This window comes from Gossypium hirsutum, chromosome D13, assembly GCF_007990345.1.
Source record: "Gossypium hirsutum isolate 1008001.06 chromosome D13, Gossypium_hirsutum_v2.1, whole genome shotgun sequence".
Classification (NCBI taxonomy): Eukaryota; Viridiplantae; Streptophyta; class Magnoliopsida; order Malvales; family Malvaceae; genus Gossypium; species Gossypium hirsutum.
In genome coordinates this window covers 64,347,788-64,364,354 of record NC_053449.1, presented here as the reverse complement: position 1 = coordinate 64,364,354, position 16,567 = coordinate 64,347,788, and the positions used below count along the sequence as shown (strand labels likewise).

At 29.6% G+C, this 16,567-nt stretch overlaps 3 protein-coding genes across 3 annotated transcripts; 2 read left to right on the top strand and 1 right to left on the bottom strand.

Annotated features, from left to right (window-relative positions):
* Positions 1-3,037: 3,037 nt before the first annotated feature.
* LOC121225014 (B3 domain-containing protein At2g24670) lies at positions 3,038-3,832 on the bottom strand. The gene has a single exon (XM_041108678.1). The coding sequence runs from the start codon at positions 3,830-3,832 to the stop codon at positions 3,215-3,217; it is 618 nt and encodes a 205-aa protein (XP_040964612.1). The 3' UTR covers positions 3,038-3,214.
* Positions 3,833-4,220: 388 nt separating this feature from the next.
* Positions 4,221-4,838, top strand: LOC107949183 (B3 domain-containing protein At2g24670). Its single transcript, XM_016883945.1, has one exon. It carries the CDS (start codon positions 4,221-4,223, stop codon positions 4,836-4,838), a length of 618 nt encoding a protein of 205 aa, XP_016739434.1.
* A 6,350-nt stretch (positions 4,839-11,188) lies between these two features.
* LOC107934740 (tropinone reductase homolog At1g07440) lies at positions 11,189-15,562 on the top strand. Its single transcript, XM_016867268.2, has 5 exons — positions 11,189-11,313; positions 11,524-11,731; positions 12,585-12,801; positions 14,182-14,288; positions 15,209-15,562. Exons 1-5 carry the CDS (start codon positions 11,225-11,227, stop codon positions 15,419-15,421), a joined length of 834 nt encoding a protein of 277 aa, XP_016722757.2. The 5' UTR covers positions 11,189-11,224; the 3' UTR covers positions 15,422-15,562.
* Positions 15,563-16,567: the final 1,005 nt, after the last annotated feature.

Genomic DNA, 16,567 nt, shown 5'->3' with positions numbered 1-16,567 from the left:
ATTGGTGTTGCGCTTCTCAGGAAATCACAGTAGGAACAATTCCCAATAAAGTTTGGAGGGGTCATAGTCGATCCTACTTAAAACTCAAACTCCTAGACATAATTTTCTCTAAAGTGATTAAGCAAAAAAACAACAGTTTATAAAGAAATCACAGACAAAAGGCGAAGGAGAGGAATATTTTTTAGAGAGGGTTGTGTTTCTGTTCAGTGTAAAAAAAAATGAAATCAGCCCTCTATTTATACTAGTAACATAAGGGAAAACGATAAAAAGGCAGGGGCAAAGAAGTAAAAAAAAGCACTGAAACTACCCCATTATTTCCGCCCGAATAGCAAAAAATTCCTAGATTTTCCAAAACAATAACTGTGTGGAGAAAATAAGACTCTTGTAAAAACATGTGATAAACCTATGGCCCAATTGCTCAACTAGGGTAAGAAGTAAAGTTATATAAAAACGCTCTTAATAGCTTATACTTAACCAATGTGGGATATACCTACTAACACCAACCCTTTGCATTACCAACAGAGGATTCATAGCCACCCTTTAATCCAAACTTTAATATTATTTTTGGAATGAATATCAACTTTATATATGAGCTTTAGTCTAATGTGCAATTTGATACATAAATTTTGATTTGGTGCAATTATTCACGTGAAACTTGAATTGTGATTCATATGTATACATGAAACTTTGATTTTAATTCAATTGTCACATCTAAAGTAATGAATACTTACATTTATTTTCAAATTGGATTAATATAATTATTTGTAGATGCAATATATCATTATAAAATAGTACTGATTCGATAATATTGTTAGTGATTTAGCTAAGCAATCCCTATGAAAAAATGGATTCACTCCGGACCTCATGTCACTAATGCTATAGAACTCCATTTTTTCTGGCATATAATAAGCTAAGTCTACAGAAAATCTACCAGAAGTCTCCAACCCCCAACAACAAGAGAGTCTTTAACAACCTCTCTATTCACGCAAGGGATTGGCACCACCACGAACCCTCCTTCGAGATATAATCCGAGACCATTCTCCGATTGGTTCGTGTTTTGATTATCCTTCAAGGGTCATTGTCCCACCCACCAATCGAACCTGAACCGAATATTTGAACCATCCCCTACTTCCCATTTACAACCCTTGGCCACTATCTCATAAACCTCTCCAAGTAGAGGAAAAATTTGGCTCTAACTTCATCACTCAAGAAAGCAACATTACTCATGTACTTGTTTCTAAAAACCCGACACCAAAGTGAATCAAAATTCAAAGGCCGAAACGCATGTTTAAGTCATTCTCAAGTTACACATTCCCTAATTCACCAAAGCTTTTCTCTGTATTTATATCATATTCAAGTTTTTTTACTGAATTGACTTCACGAGTCAACCAAACAAACTCAATAATAAATGATTAAAAAAATATTTATTTTAAAATAACAATTATTATTATGAAATTATAAAAAATATAGCTTAAAAAAGTTGCTTTTTAAAAGGATTAATATAATGAAAAGCTACTGTAAAATAACTAAATAATCAACTGAGCTCCTATTGTTAGGGGTTTACATGAAAGTTGTTTTTTTCGAGGGCTTAATTGATTGCTTATATTTAATTAAGGACTTAATTGCCTAGCACAAAAACAAAATTAAAGACTCAATTGAATGCTGTTTTCAATTGAGGCCTTAGTTGATTATTAAATTATTTTACAGGGATTTTTCATTATATTAAGCCTTTTAAAAAAATATAATAAATTAATTGATAAAAAAAACTTAAGACACACCCATTATATGGGTATATATTTATACTTTCACCCTAATAGTTGCATAATTATCTAAGATTTTCTTAGTTGCGAATGTTTTGGGAACACAAGTGGAAGTCTTTGGATTATTTGTTGGAGTTGGCCAAGAAAAAATGCAAGAAGGAATCTTTATGGAGGAGACGACATATCGTGGAAAATATGGGAGGATCAAAATGCATTTTGGTGATTCGGAAACAACTGTTTTTCTCTTATGTGAACCCTCAAGTGAGTCGATTGTAAATATTGATTTAGAAAGTTGAATGACATGAGTTCTTGAATGAGTTCGAGATTGAGAAGAGGATTTAGTTAATTGAGTGTTTTGGATGTGGTGATGTAACAATTGTTTTATCCATGGGTTATGTAAAGGTAACTAGGGGTGAGTGTTCAATCGAATCGAGTGAAGAAATTTTGAGTTAATCGAGTTCACAAGCCCTATTTTATCATCCTAACTCAATTTAAAAATTTTTCAAATCAAATCGAGTGAAATGAAATTCGAGTCAAGTGAATTGAGTGAAATTGTTCAAGTTAAATTAAAAAAATTAAACATGTTAAATAAAAATATTGTTACATTATAACTAATTCCATGTTAGAGCATATAAATTTGAAACCATATATATTTGAAAAAATTTCAAAGCAAAAAAAAAAAAAGATACTTGAGAATGATAAATTTGAATCATTAATTAGGTTCCACAATTACGATTTTAGAATATTTTTAAAATTTTAATTTTTTATATATTTTTAGAATTTTTTATAAATTTTTTAAAATATAAATTTTGAATTTTTTATAAAATTTTTGAATTATAATTTTTTTGTAATTTTTGTTGTGAGTGACCGATTTGCTAATTTTCAAAGTTGAGGGGACCAAAAGGATATTTATATCAATCTATTATTTGAATTATTCAAGTTATTCAAATTGCAAAATTCAACTTGACTTGAACTCAAAACTCGAATCAAGTTATTCAAGTTGAATTGAATAATTCAAATAACTCGAAATTCGATTTTTTTTTTATATTTTGAAATCGAAACGAGATTTAGGTGCTACAAATTTATGGTGGTTTGAATGATATGGAGATAAATTATTGAATTTATTTAAGTTACCATTGATTTAATTTTAGTTAAAGAGAGAGTAATAAAGTAAAAAGGGCCTTTGGGTCTACATTTTATGTTTCTCTATATGATAAGAAAATATACATTAAACCTTTGAAAGAGGGATTTAGCTACTGTTGCTAATATGTGTTTAAGTCAGGCAAAGGGATGAAGATAACATCAGAGTTTTACATTGTTATTTTGGAGGGTTATGTCATAAAATAAACCAATAGTTTTGGTTCACGTAATACTAATATTTAACTTTAAACATAATTAAATATCATAAACTATTTCGTAACTTTAACTATACATTTTTTTGGAGTTAAATCAAGTTAGAGTTTTTGAAGTGCAAAGCATAAAGTTGAGTCGACTCGGAATGACCAGAGTTGAACAATATCTTCAACTTTGAGTCGGTTATTCTTTACAATAGAATTCCAAGATGTCGTAATGACATACATTGAATTTTTGCGCATATCCCACCATTTAAAGTTGATTTCAGTTTCCTCCATGGATGGTTCCACCAAGCAAGCTTGAATGGCTTCTTTATTCTTCAAACGCTCAACCTCTGATTCGTTGAGGAATTCACGGGATTCGACTTGCGAAAATGGTATCAACAATCGACTCGCTTGGGGGTTCACATCGGAGAAAAACAGTTGTTTTTGAATCACCAAAACGCAATTTGATCCGCCCATGTTTTCAACAATATGTTGTTTCAAGCCTTCAGGAATCAGTGGCTTAGGTGGATAAGAGGTAATGGGTCTCTTGTTCTTGCTATTTTCTTCTTGGATTCGGCGTTTCCTTTTCAATCGACCATTCTTTTTCTCATTCATGAAGGTTTGCTCTTGCATTTTTTCCTGGTCGACTCTCACAACTTCTAACAAATAATCCATAGCTGTCCATTCAGGTTGAATCCTTGTGTTATTGAAATCTTCAGAAGTAAGAAGCTCCATTTTTTCTTTTAGATAGTCATATAGCTATTAGGGTGGAAGTACAAATATATAGACATGAGGGCTGAACAGTTCGTGTAGAATTGGGTTTCTTTTTTTATGAAAAATATGAAATAAATCCAAATCCAAATCCTAATAGGAATAGGATGTCATAGGTTTCTGGTTCTGTCAATGTTTAGAGCAAAGAAATTATTTTTTTACATATTGGATTTGGATTTCTATTTAAATTCAATCATCCTATTCCTATTCCTATTTGGATTTGGATTTGGATTTGGATTTATTTCATATTTTTCATAAAAAAAGAAACCCAATTCTACACGAACTGTTCAGCCCTCATGTCTATATATTTATACTCCCACCCTAATAGCTATATGATTATCTAAAAGAAAAAATGGAGCTTCTTACTTCTGAAGATTTTAAGAACACAAGGATTCAACCTGAATGGACAGCTATGGATTATTTGTTAGAAGTTGTGAGAGTCGACCAGGAAAAAATGCAAGAGCAAACCTTCTTGAATGAGAAAAAGAATGGTCGATTGAAAAGGAAACGCCGAATCCAAGAAGAAAATAGCAAGAACAAGAGACCCATTACCTCTTATCCACCTAAGCCACTGATGCCTGAAGGCTTGAAACAACATATTGTTGAAAACATGGGCGGATCAAATTGCGTTTTGGTGATTCAAAAGCAACTGTTTTTCTCCGATGTGAACCCTCAAGCGAGTCGATTGTTGATACCATTTTCACAAGTCGAATCCCATGAGTTCCTCAACGAATCCGAGGTTGAGCGTTTGAAGAATAAAGAAGCCATTCAAGCTTGCTTGGTGGAACCATCCATGGAGGAAACTGACATCAATTTTAAATGGTGGGATATGCGCAAAAATTCAATGTATGTCATTACGACATCTTGGAATTCTATTGTAAAGAACAACCGACTCAAAGCTGAAGATGTTGTTCAACTCTGGTCGTTCCGAGTCGACTCAACTTTATGCTTTGCACTTCAAAAACTCTGACTTGATTTAACCCCAAAAAAATGTATAGTTGAAGTTACGAAATAGTTTATGATGATATTCAATTATGTTTAAAGTTAAATATTAGTATTACTTGAATCAAAACTATTGGTTTATTTTATTACATAACCCTCCCAAATAACAATGTAAAATTCTGATGTTATCTTCGTCCCTTTGCCTGACTTAAACACATATTAGCAACAGTAGCTAAATCTCTCTTTCAAATGTTTCATGTACATTTGCTTATCATATAGAGAAACATAAAATGTAGACTCAAAGTCCCTTTCTATTTTATTACTCCCTCTTTAACTAAAATTAAATCAACGGTAGCGTAAATAAACTCAATAATTTATCTCCATGTTGTTCAAACCACCATAGATTTGTAACACCAAAATTTCGATTTAATTCGTTTCGAAAATAATTTTGAGTTTCAAGTTATGTGAATTATTCGATTCAACTCGAACAACTCGATTCGAATTTTGAGTTCGAGTCAAGTTGAATTTCACAATTCGAATAACTCAATAATTTGAATAACACAGATTGGTGTAAATATTCTTTTGGTCCTTGTCAACTTTGAAAATAATCAAATTAATCTCTCTCACAACAAAAATTACAAAATAAAGTATTTTAAAATAATTTTCAAAAAATTCAAAATATTTATAAACAATTCAAAATTTATATTTTTTTAAAAATTATACAAAAATTTAAAAAATTCTAGAAAATATATAAACAAGTTAAATTTTAAAAATGTTCTAAAATAATAATTATGGGACATAATTAATGATTCAAATTTATCATACTCAAACTCAAGTTTTATTATTATTATTATTGTCTTCAACGTGTTTGTTTTTATGTCAATGTGACAAACCAAGTATAGTGCAATTAATACGATGATGATCAGGCATGCAATCGTAGAGGAATTAGCTGCATTCGGAGCTATTGTGCATACATGTTCTCGAACTGAAACTGAGCTAAATGATTGCTTACTCGAATGGATGGCAAAGGGTTTACGAGTTACCGGTTCAGTGCGTGAGTTTAATGGGAAGCTTAACATCCTGGCAAATTACTGAAAATATTTATGTGTGTATATATATATATTTATTGCAATTTAATCCTTAGGCTTATTTAAATCTTTCGATTACTCGTGCTCTAATATTTAAGCTAGATCTTGTCATTTAATCTTAATTAGGGTTAATAAAGTAATTTGAATCCATTTCATCAAAAATATTAAGGGTAAATTACAATAGACTTCACCCAATTATGGTTTCTTTTTCGGTCACCCAATTATAGAAAGTTACAAAATGACCACCCAACTATTAGTAAATTGTTTTTTGTCACTCAACTATGAAAAGTTATAAAATGGTTACCCAACTATTCAACTTTGTCATTTTTGGTCATCCACTGATTAACTTAAAAATGCAAATACTCTAAAATCTAAGGTAGTTGAGTGACAAAAAAGAAAAAAAAACAATAGCTGGGTGACTACAGTGTAGTTTACCCAAAAATTAATGATAATTGTAACCTAATAGAATATTTTTTTATCAGGGGAGATCAAATATAATATACACCATCAAGTAAATTTTGGGTAGGGTTAGAAATGTTGATGGCTGAGAGGGTCGGGTTGAGTTTGGGCTGGGCTTAAACATGATATTGATATATTTTATGTTTGCTCAAATTGAACCTAGCAAAAAATATGGGCCTAGAATTTTACCCTAGCCTGTCCATATTATATTTTAATCATTTTGAAAAATATTTATATTAATTTTATTTAATATTTAATAGCTTTATATAATTTTCGCATTTACTAAAATTTTATATATAGACATCTTTTTTTTAATGTTTTAGTATTATATATTACTATAGGTTTAATTTTTATGTGTTGTAAATTTCATAATATAATATATATTACAAAAATAGAGAACGAGTTGAGCCGAGCATGGGTCTTGAATGCTTGAGCTTAAGTATGACCCGTATTTTAAGCAGGTCTAATTTTTTTTGTTTAGACCCATTTTCTGAACCTAATATTTTGGGTTGGGTCTTGCAATTGTACAGTCCTATCAAATTTTACTCAAATATGAAAACTTGATCCATTCTACTTGAATATGTTCAATTTAACAATAAAAAAGTTCAACATTTTGAAGCCAAATTGACCCGAAGCTGAAGTAACCTAAAAAGACCCAAATCTATAATGATTCAACATGCAAAACCCGAGCTTTATCCCTAAATGACACAAACCCAAAATAAATCAAAATCAAAATAACTCTAATATGAAATAATATGTATAACTCAAAATTTTAAAACTTGTGCTAACCCAAATACAACCAACACAAACTAACCCAATCCAATCAATTAAAGTGGTATGTTTTTAATACTATTCTTTTACAAAGTTATGTTATTACGAGGATGTTTTTATTTTTAATATGTTTATAGTTGAATGTATCTAAGAGGCCCCCCTATTATAGGAACATGATTAAATTAGTCTCTCTACTATTAAATTAGTCCCTCTATTTTTTTAACATATTGTATTCTATTTATTTTTTGGGATAAAGCAATATTTACTCATTGAACTTGGTATTTTTCAATTTGGTCCTTGAACCTTTTTTGGTCCACATTAGTCCCAAAACTTAGTAATTTTCTTTTCTAATTTGGCCCATGAACTTAGTTCAATTAAGGTGTGATGATGTACCACTTTAAGATTGTGTCATGTCATCATCACCTAAGAATTTAAAAAATTATATAGAATGTTAAAGTTACAAGTTTAAGGACCAATATTAGAGTTCCACGCCATCACCCTAACAGAATCCAAATTTGAGGACTAGATTGAGAAAAGATGTCATGTTCAGGGACTAATGTGGACCAAAAAAAGTTTAGAGCCCAAAAGTTGGAGATGTTGTCAAGTTCAAGGCGTACTCAAATTGTACTCTAGAATTTAAATGGGCCCTAGAACTTCAAAAATTTATTATCGAGTCTTTAAAATATGTCTATCGTGTCAAGAAGGTCCTTCTGTCAACCTAACTATTTATTGGGGAGGTATCCATTTACACTGGTGTAAAATTTAAGTGGTTTTACACTCTTCTGTAACTTTTTATACAATTAATATTTTAATAATACAATCATCATATTTCATTAACTATTCATATGAAATAATAGTTAAAACAAAAATTATTTTAATAAATTAAAATTAATTTAAAATATCAAAATACTTATCAATCAATAAGTAGTACCCAAATAAATTTGTACTTTGACCACCCTAAAAATATAAAAATTTGATTTAATCCTTTAAAAGTTATAAAAATAAGTTATTAAAATGGTAATTATAAAAATATATAAGTTATTAAAATAGTAAAATTACATTTTTACTATCATAAAAATTACAATTTAATTTTAACCCTCTAAAAAGAATTTTGATTTGTCCCTGATAGTACCTATACATATTGTACAAGCAAATAATAATTAAACCAAAACAACAACCACCGACACTGATACGATAATAACAACAGCCAGGCTACCTACCATATAGCTTGGATTTCTATGAAAATGGCAATAATTTTCAGCAAATCATCCACACACACAAAGTAAAACATGTACACTATGTGGATGGTTGTGTGCCATCCACAAATAAATATAGTAAAACACGTTTTTTACCAAATTATTATAAATAAAAATAAAAAAATACCAAAATATTATATTTTTTTATTTACCAAAATATACCAAAAAAAAAGGAGGCTGATGGAGGGGAATAAAAAGGCGGCATGCTTTTCTCATTGGCGGCACCAATGGTGCCATTCCAATTGGCAGCACAAGATTAAAATGTAATGATCTAAAGTATCAAGGACTTGATGTGCAAATTTACCATATTAAATTTTAAAAGTGAATTGCTGCCGCTGTGGGGCACAGTAAAGTTGAAAAATGGCTAATTGTCTTCTAAGCTCTCCTTATTTATTATTTTCTTTTTATTCCCTTCAATCTAATATTTTTTAATTAAATCTAATATTAGTTAAGTGATAATTAAAATACTTAGAATTCTAATTAAGTAATAACTCTACTTTACTTTAATAAAAGTAGCATTCAAATTTATTAACTAATAACAATAAATTATAATTATAATTATCACAATTTTTTTTTGTCTTTTTCCTATATTTTATGCTTAGAGTTCTATTTAAATAACAATTCTATTTTAAAATTAGCACAATATTTTTAATGATAATTGCAGTTTAAATTATAATTATTTTCAAATATATAATTCTCACAACTTCTATTAAATTATAATTATTTTTAAATTTATAAAGAGTATTTATATATAAAAAATATTTTTATTTAATTAAAAAACTTGAATTCTTATAATTTTAAATTCATCCAATTATATTCAATGATTTTATAGCTTTATAGTTTTATTAATTAATAATATATTATGCTTTTTTTAAGTAGAGCCTTTATAATATATGACCAAATTAATTAATTTCACATTAATATATTATTATTTGAATTAATCTTACTTTTTATTATTATATAATAATATTAATAAATTATTATTCTAATGTAGTTTAGTAATATAATTAACAATAAAGGATATTTTTGTCAGTTTAAAAGTTTTTTCAAGACTCGTGCTTTTATATATATTATAGATAGATATTTTTATGATTTTTATCGGAGATATGAAAGATTAAATCACAACCTGTCATATTTCGTCATCTAATTGGTCCGTTAATTGATTTTAATGGTTAATGTAACGAAATGTGAAAATTATTAATGTAAGAGCTTAATTAATTTTCAGGTTAATGATAAGGGCTCAACTGGGTTCAAATTAAGTCAAGGGGCTTAGTAACTTTTTTTGGTTTTTTCTTAAGGGACTATTATAGCTATAAGCCTTTGATAAACATAATTTTTTTATTTAATAAATTATTCTCATCAAATTCACATAAACATAAAATATATTTACTTTAATAATAAAATAAAGGGCTTTTATGAGTAAAAATCATAGATTAAGAGCTTATTTAACTACAAAAATAGGTTGAGGGCTTGTTTATTAAATAAAAAAGTGAGTTGAAGGGAATAAAAAGAAAATAATAAATATGAAGGGCTTAGAAGGCAATTAGCCACATTTGAACTTTAGTGCGCCCCACGCACAGCGGCACAATTCACTTTCAAAATTTAAAATGGTAAATTTACACATCAGGCCCTTAAAACTTTAGATCATTATATTTTAGTCCTATTCCGCCAATGGAAATGGCACCATTGGTGCCGCCAATGAGAAAGGCACCATTGGTGCCGCCTTTTTATTCCCCTCCATCAGCCTCCCTTTTTTTTTGGTATATTTTGGTAAATAAAAAATATATAATATTTTAGTATTTTTTATTTTTTTATAATAATTTGGTAAAAACCCCTAAAACACCTACTATAAATAAACCCTCCTTTTTTTCGGAAAGATATGGAACAAATTACAAAAAGAGTTTTAAATTTAAAAAAACAATTAATTTTGATTCTTTTCTCGATTCATTTTGTATCATGTTAACTCGTGATGTCAAATTTAATACAACATCAGTGAATAATATTATAACATGTTATGATTGAGTAAAACAAAAAAATAGTGGAGGACTTATAAATAAATTTATTACATTCTTTCCCTTGAGTTTCGAGTTTAAGATTTAGAGTTTATATTGAGTTTAGGGTTTCGAGTTTTTTTTATACAATACATACTTCTACTCTTAACCTCTCCCAATCTTAAATTGAAGAAAAATACACATGTAAATCCGTTCAAACCCACGTCCTCTTGGTTGTTACAATAATAACTGTGTCAACTGAATAAGGCTCAATCCACAAGCACGTTTAGGATTTATTTCTAAATAAAATTATTTATATTTATTTAAAAGTGTGAAGTGTCATATTATTGTTCATTGGCGTTGCCATATTATTTTATGTATCTTAAATTGTATTTAAAAAAATTAAATAAATAAAATAATTGACAAAATCTTGGAATAAAAATAAATATTTTAGATCGACATTTTAACGATATAGGTACAAAAATAAAAGTGTAAAATTAACATTGTTTTACACTACAATTGATATTTTAACCATCTAACCGTTAAATCTATTAATATAATTGCACTTGTCATAGATGTAAAATTTTGAACTAGTTTGATATCTCTATCATATAAATCTAAAATATTTCATTTATTAATATCAATTGGACGGTTGAAAGTTTTTTACACAAAACAAAACAAACAGTTAAAAAATTTTAATTTACGGTCGAAATTGACATTCATAAACTATCTTAATGGAATACGAAAAATGAAGATTGGATCGTTACAATATTAATTGTATAAATATATACACGGTGTACCCCTATATAAAGACCAAAGAAAAGAAGAAGAAGCTGAGAAGTAAGCAAAATGGGAGAAGCAGAGGGGTGTAGCAAAGACAAAAGATGGAGTCTTCAAGGCATGACTGCACTTGTCACCGGTGGTACCAAAGGCATCGGGTACTTTCCTCTCCCTACTCCATAAAAATTCGAGAAAAATAACTAAAACATGAGACAACACGAAAAGGGTTCATCTCCTTTTCCTGATTTGATATGAATTTAGTGGAAATATAAGTGAAAAGAGTGTTGTTTTTTTATGCATTGTATGTGTTCGATTTCATGTCCATGTGAAAATTAACCAAGTATTTTTATTGATGCGACGATGATCAGGCATGCAATCGTGGAGGAATTAGCTGGACTTGGAGCCGTTGTGCATACATGTTCTCGAACTGAAACCGAGCTCAACGATTGCTTACTCGAATGGAAAGGACAGGGTTTTCGAGTTACAGGTTCGGTGTGTGATGTTTCGAATCAAGCTCAAAGGGAAAATCTATTAAGCACTGTTTCCTCTGTGTTCAATGGGAAGCTTAACATCCTGGTAAATTACTGCTAATATTCAAATATGAAAGATCATTATATATATGTATATATGGGAAGAGATCCACCTATATCGATGTAAAACTTAAATGGTTTTACATCCTTCTGTAACTTTTATACTATTAATACTTAACAACGCAACCTTAAATTTATCACTATATTCGTACTTGTTATGCATGTAAATTTTTTAATCGATCCAATATCTCTATCATATCTATATAAAATATTGTCTATATTAATATATATTTAATGGCTGAAAGTTTTTTACATAAAATCAATAGTTATAAATTTTTCATTTTTGCCAAACTTGACATGCATGATCTACATAAATGGAGTATGAAATATGACTGTTGAATTGTTAAAACAGTAAATTTATGGAAATGTGTAAAACCACTTAAGTCTTACACTCATGTAAGTAAATCTCTCTCCCATATATATAAATATATATTACAAATTGACTCAAATAAACACGGGCTAAGCTAGAAATTTTGTTTAAGGGATCGAGATAAAATTATTAATTTTTCATTTAATCAAAAGTTAAAAAGACTTAAATTGAATCTTTTAATTTTGAGAAGAGGTTTCAAGCTAGATCTTCTCATTTATTCTTAATTAGAGTTTGTAAAGTAATTTGAATCCATTTCATCAAAAAAGTTAATAATAATTCTTGCTTTATAGAGTCACATTTTTATTTTTAGGGGACTTGTTTAATTCTTTTTGTAGTATAGAATCGATCTATTTAATAATAGAGGGATTAATTTGGTGTAACCTCTATAGTATAGGGACCTCCCATAGAATTTAACCTATGTTTATATAAAATTAACAAAAATTCACAATTTAACCCGTAAAATTTGCAGATAAATAACGTTGGAACGAATATAGGGAAAATGGTGACGGATTACACGGCAGAAGATGTTTCGTTTTTGACGAGCACCAACTTCGAATCGGCTTATAACATTAGTGTATTGGCACATCCCCTTTTGAAAGCTTCCGCCGCTGCAAGCGTTGTGTTTATTTCTTCAATTGTTGGTGCATTACCTATATGTACTGCGCCTATATTGGGAGCCAACAAAGGTAATATTTTACTCTCTTTTTTTTGAAAATATATTTTACGTGTTTTATATTTATATAAATTGTTATTTTAAACAGTTGGGATATCGGGTAGACCGCCCGGCCCGACGGCTCGCCCGAAATATGGGAGGGTTCGGGTAAAAATATAGGCCCGAAATATGGGCTTGGGCAAAAAAATAAGGCCCGTTTGCCTCAGGCACCACTTTTTTGGCCCGGCCCGGCCCGAATATAATAAGTATATATTTTTTTATTTTTTTATTTTAAAATAATTTTTTATTTTTAAAATAATTTTTAATGTTTATTTTAAAAATGGGACGGGCCGGGCCTGGCTCGGGCTTATGATATTTTCCCGGGCCGGGCTTGGGCAAAATTTCAGACCTATATTTCAGGTCGGGCCGGGCCCGGGCCTAGGAGGCGGGCCAAAATTTTTTTGGGCCCGGCCCATGGACTGGTCTAATATCGGGAAATATGTAGCTTCAAGAATTGGGAATCATATCAAATTGAGATTATCTAAACACAACGGATTAACTCGACAAATAATTATTAACAAATATTAAATGCGATAAAAAAAACTAAAACAAATAAACATGACATTTTTTTCAGTTTGGTCCTTGAAATTTTTTTAGTTCATATTAGTCCCAAAATTTGGTAATTTTTCTAATTTGGCCCCTAAACTTAGATTCAATTAAGGTAATAATGTAGCATTCTGATATTGTGTCATGTTTAAAAATTGTATAAAATGTAAAAATTCCAAGTTTAGGGACCAATATTAGAGTTCCATGTCCTCATGCCTTAACATAATCCAAGTTTAGGAACCAAATTGAGAAAAGATGTCATGCTCAAGGACTAATGTGGACCAAAAAAGAGTTTAGAGACCAAAATTGGAAATGTTGTCAAGTTCAAGGCGTACTCAAATTGTAGTACCCTAGAACTTTAAAACTTTCTTATCGATTCTTTAAAATATCACTATCATGTTAATCAGGTCCTTCTACCAATCTAACTATTAGCTTGGCTGTTAACTGCCAACTCAAATATGGTGTAGAGCATATGTAAAACATGTGGTTCAAATTGTAATTACGTGCAAACAACTTGAATCTGATATGTTTACAATTTGATTCATATATTCGTACTATCATTTAATGCCTAAATTGACGATTAAACTAACGAATAGACATGATTGATGTAATACCAATACTTTGAATATTCAATTAAAATATTTTAGAGTTCAAAAACCAATTTAAAATCTAGGTGATAATTTAAGAATGCTTGATACAATTAACCATGTAACCATGTATATAAGCAGGGAGGTAGGTAGAGGCCTTGGCCCCTTGAAATGGAAAATTTGTGCTTTAATCCCTCTAAAATTGAGTGATTTTGTTGCAGGGGCCATGAACCATCTTGCGAAATTCTTGGCATGTGATTGGGCAGGAGATAATATTAGGGTTAATGTCGTTGCTCCTGCAGTCATCAAAACTCCCCTCTCTCAACGCGTAAGAAACTCATCTTTATGCTTATCTTTTATACTCCCTCAATCCCAATAAACTTGGAATCAATCTCGAATGAATCCACGCCATAAGAAGTTTGAGTTCAATAAAGTTTCGATTCTATTCAAGATTTAAAAAGAAAAATCGAGTTACTCAAACTTGCTTGATTAGGCTTGTTCACCTAATGCGAAATGGACTCGATTCTTTTTCTCGAATTTAATCTCTATAATTTATGTTGAAGTTCGAGTTCAGTTTGAGATTTTTCATTTACTAATAAATATATATATATTTATAAAAGGATAAACTACACCTAAGGTCACTAAACTATTAGTAACTTTACGTTTCGGTCACTCAATTTCGAAAAGCTACAAATGGGTCATTGAACAATTTGAAAATCTTCATTTAAGTCACTAAACTATTCAAAAGTTTTTATTTAAGTCACTGGGCTAATAAGCTTTTCTTTTTTAAAAAAAAGTCATGCTAGTGAGCTCCAAGTGACGTTTTGTTGATTGGATTTATAACGTTTAAAGTTGTTTCATGGAAAAAATTGAACTATAAAAGAGATGGGGAAGAAAATTTTTCGATTGGTGCAAGCAATGCGGACTAAGAAAACTATACAACAGCGATTTTAACAATCTAGTGACTTAAGTGAATACTTTCGAATAGTTTAGTAATTATTTTGTAACTTTTTAAAATTGAATGACAAACACAAACTTATTAATAATTTAATGATCTTAAGTGTAATTTACCTTTAAAAAACTAGATTAAACTTGTACATTATTAAGATATTCAACTCCGCTGGCTCAATAGTTTGACCCTTTTTTTCGAATTGAATTTGAATAATTTTATGTTTCATTTATTAGTACTCAGCAATTAGTATGATCATAATTAGGCAATTATAGGTATAATAGATTTTTTTTTGGCAGTTTTTTGAAGGTAATGAAGAAGGATTAAAGACAGTCATAAGCCGAACACCATTAGGACGGCTTGGCGAGCCGAAGGAAGTGTCGGCCTTGGTGGCTTTCTTGTGCCTACCAGCGGCTTCATATGTCACAGGGCAGCTTATTTATGTTGATGGCGGGATGACGGTAAATGGCCTCTGTTTTCCAAATCAAACTACAAAACAACATGAGCCATGAGCCGTGAGCCAACTCAAATTTGTGCGTAGTTTGTAAGTTGTGATGTTTAAGACATGTATGAGCTATGAGCTAGTGGATTCATAGCCACCCTTTAATCCAAACTTTAATAAATATTATTATAATAAAAATAGATTTTAAATATATATTTAATTATATTTAAAAAAATTAATTAGAAATCCTAATACAAGCATTCGTGTGAAAATCACAGATTTAAAACAAATATGTTTAAAATTAACATACAATAAATGATAAAATGTATGTTTTGAAACTAACTAATCATAATAACACGTAAAATTAACAACATAAACACATCAAATTAACCATGCTAAATGCACTGCAACTAATTATAATGGTGTTGTCATCAATTGTAGTTACTGTCGAGTGGACTTATGACACTAACTCAGTTAACAACATTATTTATATTTTATATACATATATAAAATTTGTGGAGATAATAAATTATGCATATTAAATAAAGATGTATAAAAGATATTAAAATGAAGCTTTGGATTTGTGGTAAATTCAATATTTTACTAGTCTAATTGATGTGAGTTCAAATCTCATAAATACCCTTGAATAATATAACTATTTTAATTATGAAAGGGCATTTTCGTAATTCTCTTACTAAGTCAGTGACCTAGTTGAGGACGACACTTACTCAATAAAACGCTTGATAAATAGTATAGATTAAAAATCCTATCATACATGTATGAGAGTGGAAACTACGGATTTAAAATACCTATATGTGTTTAAAAATAACATACAATAAACAATAAAATGTATGGTTTAAAACTAATTAATCATAATAACACATGAAATTAAGGGTCTGTTTGATTGAAGGAATTGATTTTCCGGAAAATCATTTCTAACTTTTCCAGCGTTTGATTGGCAGAAAACATTTTCCATTTGAAAAATGAACTCCAAAACAAGGGAAAATGGGTTACATTTTAGGGAAAATGTCTTACCCTTTCAATTTCCGTAAGACTTTTTCCATGCTCTCCTCTCTATCGCCTCCTTCATTCCTTCCTTCATTTCCGGTAGAAAATTGCTTCTATTTATCGATTTTCCAGTAACTTGTTTTTTAATTATTCAATACTTGTTTTTTTAACACAATTACAAATAATTTATTTGATATTAATTTTTTTC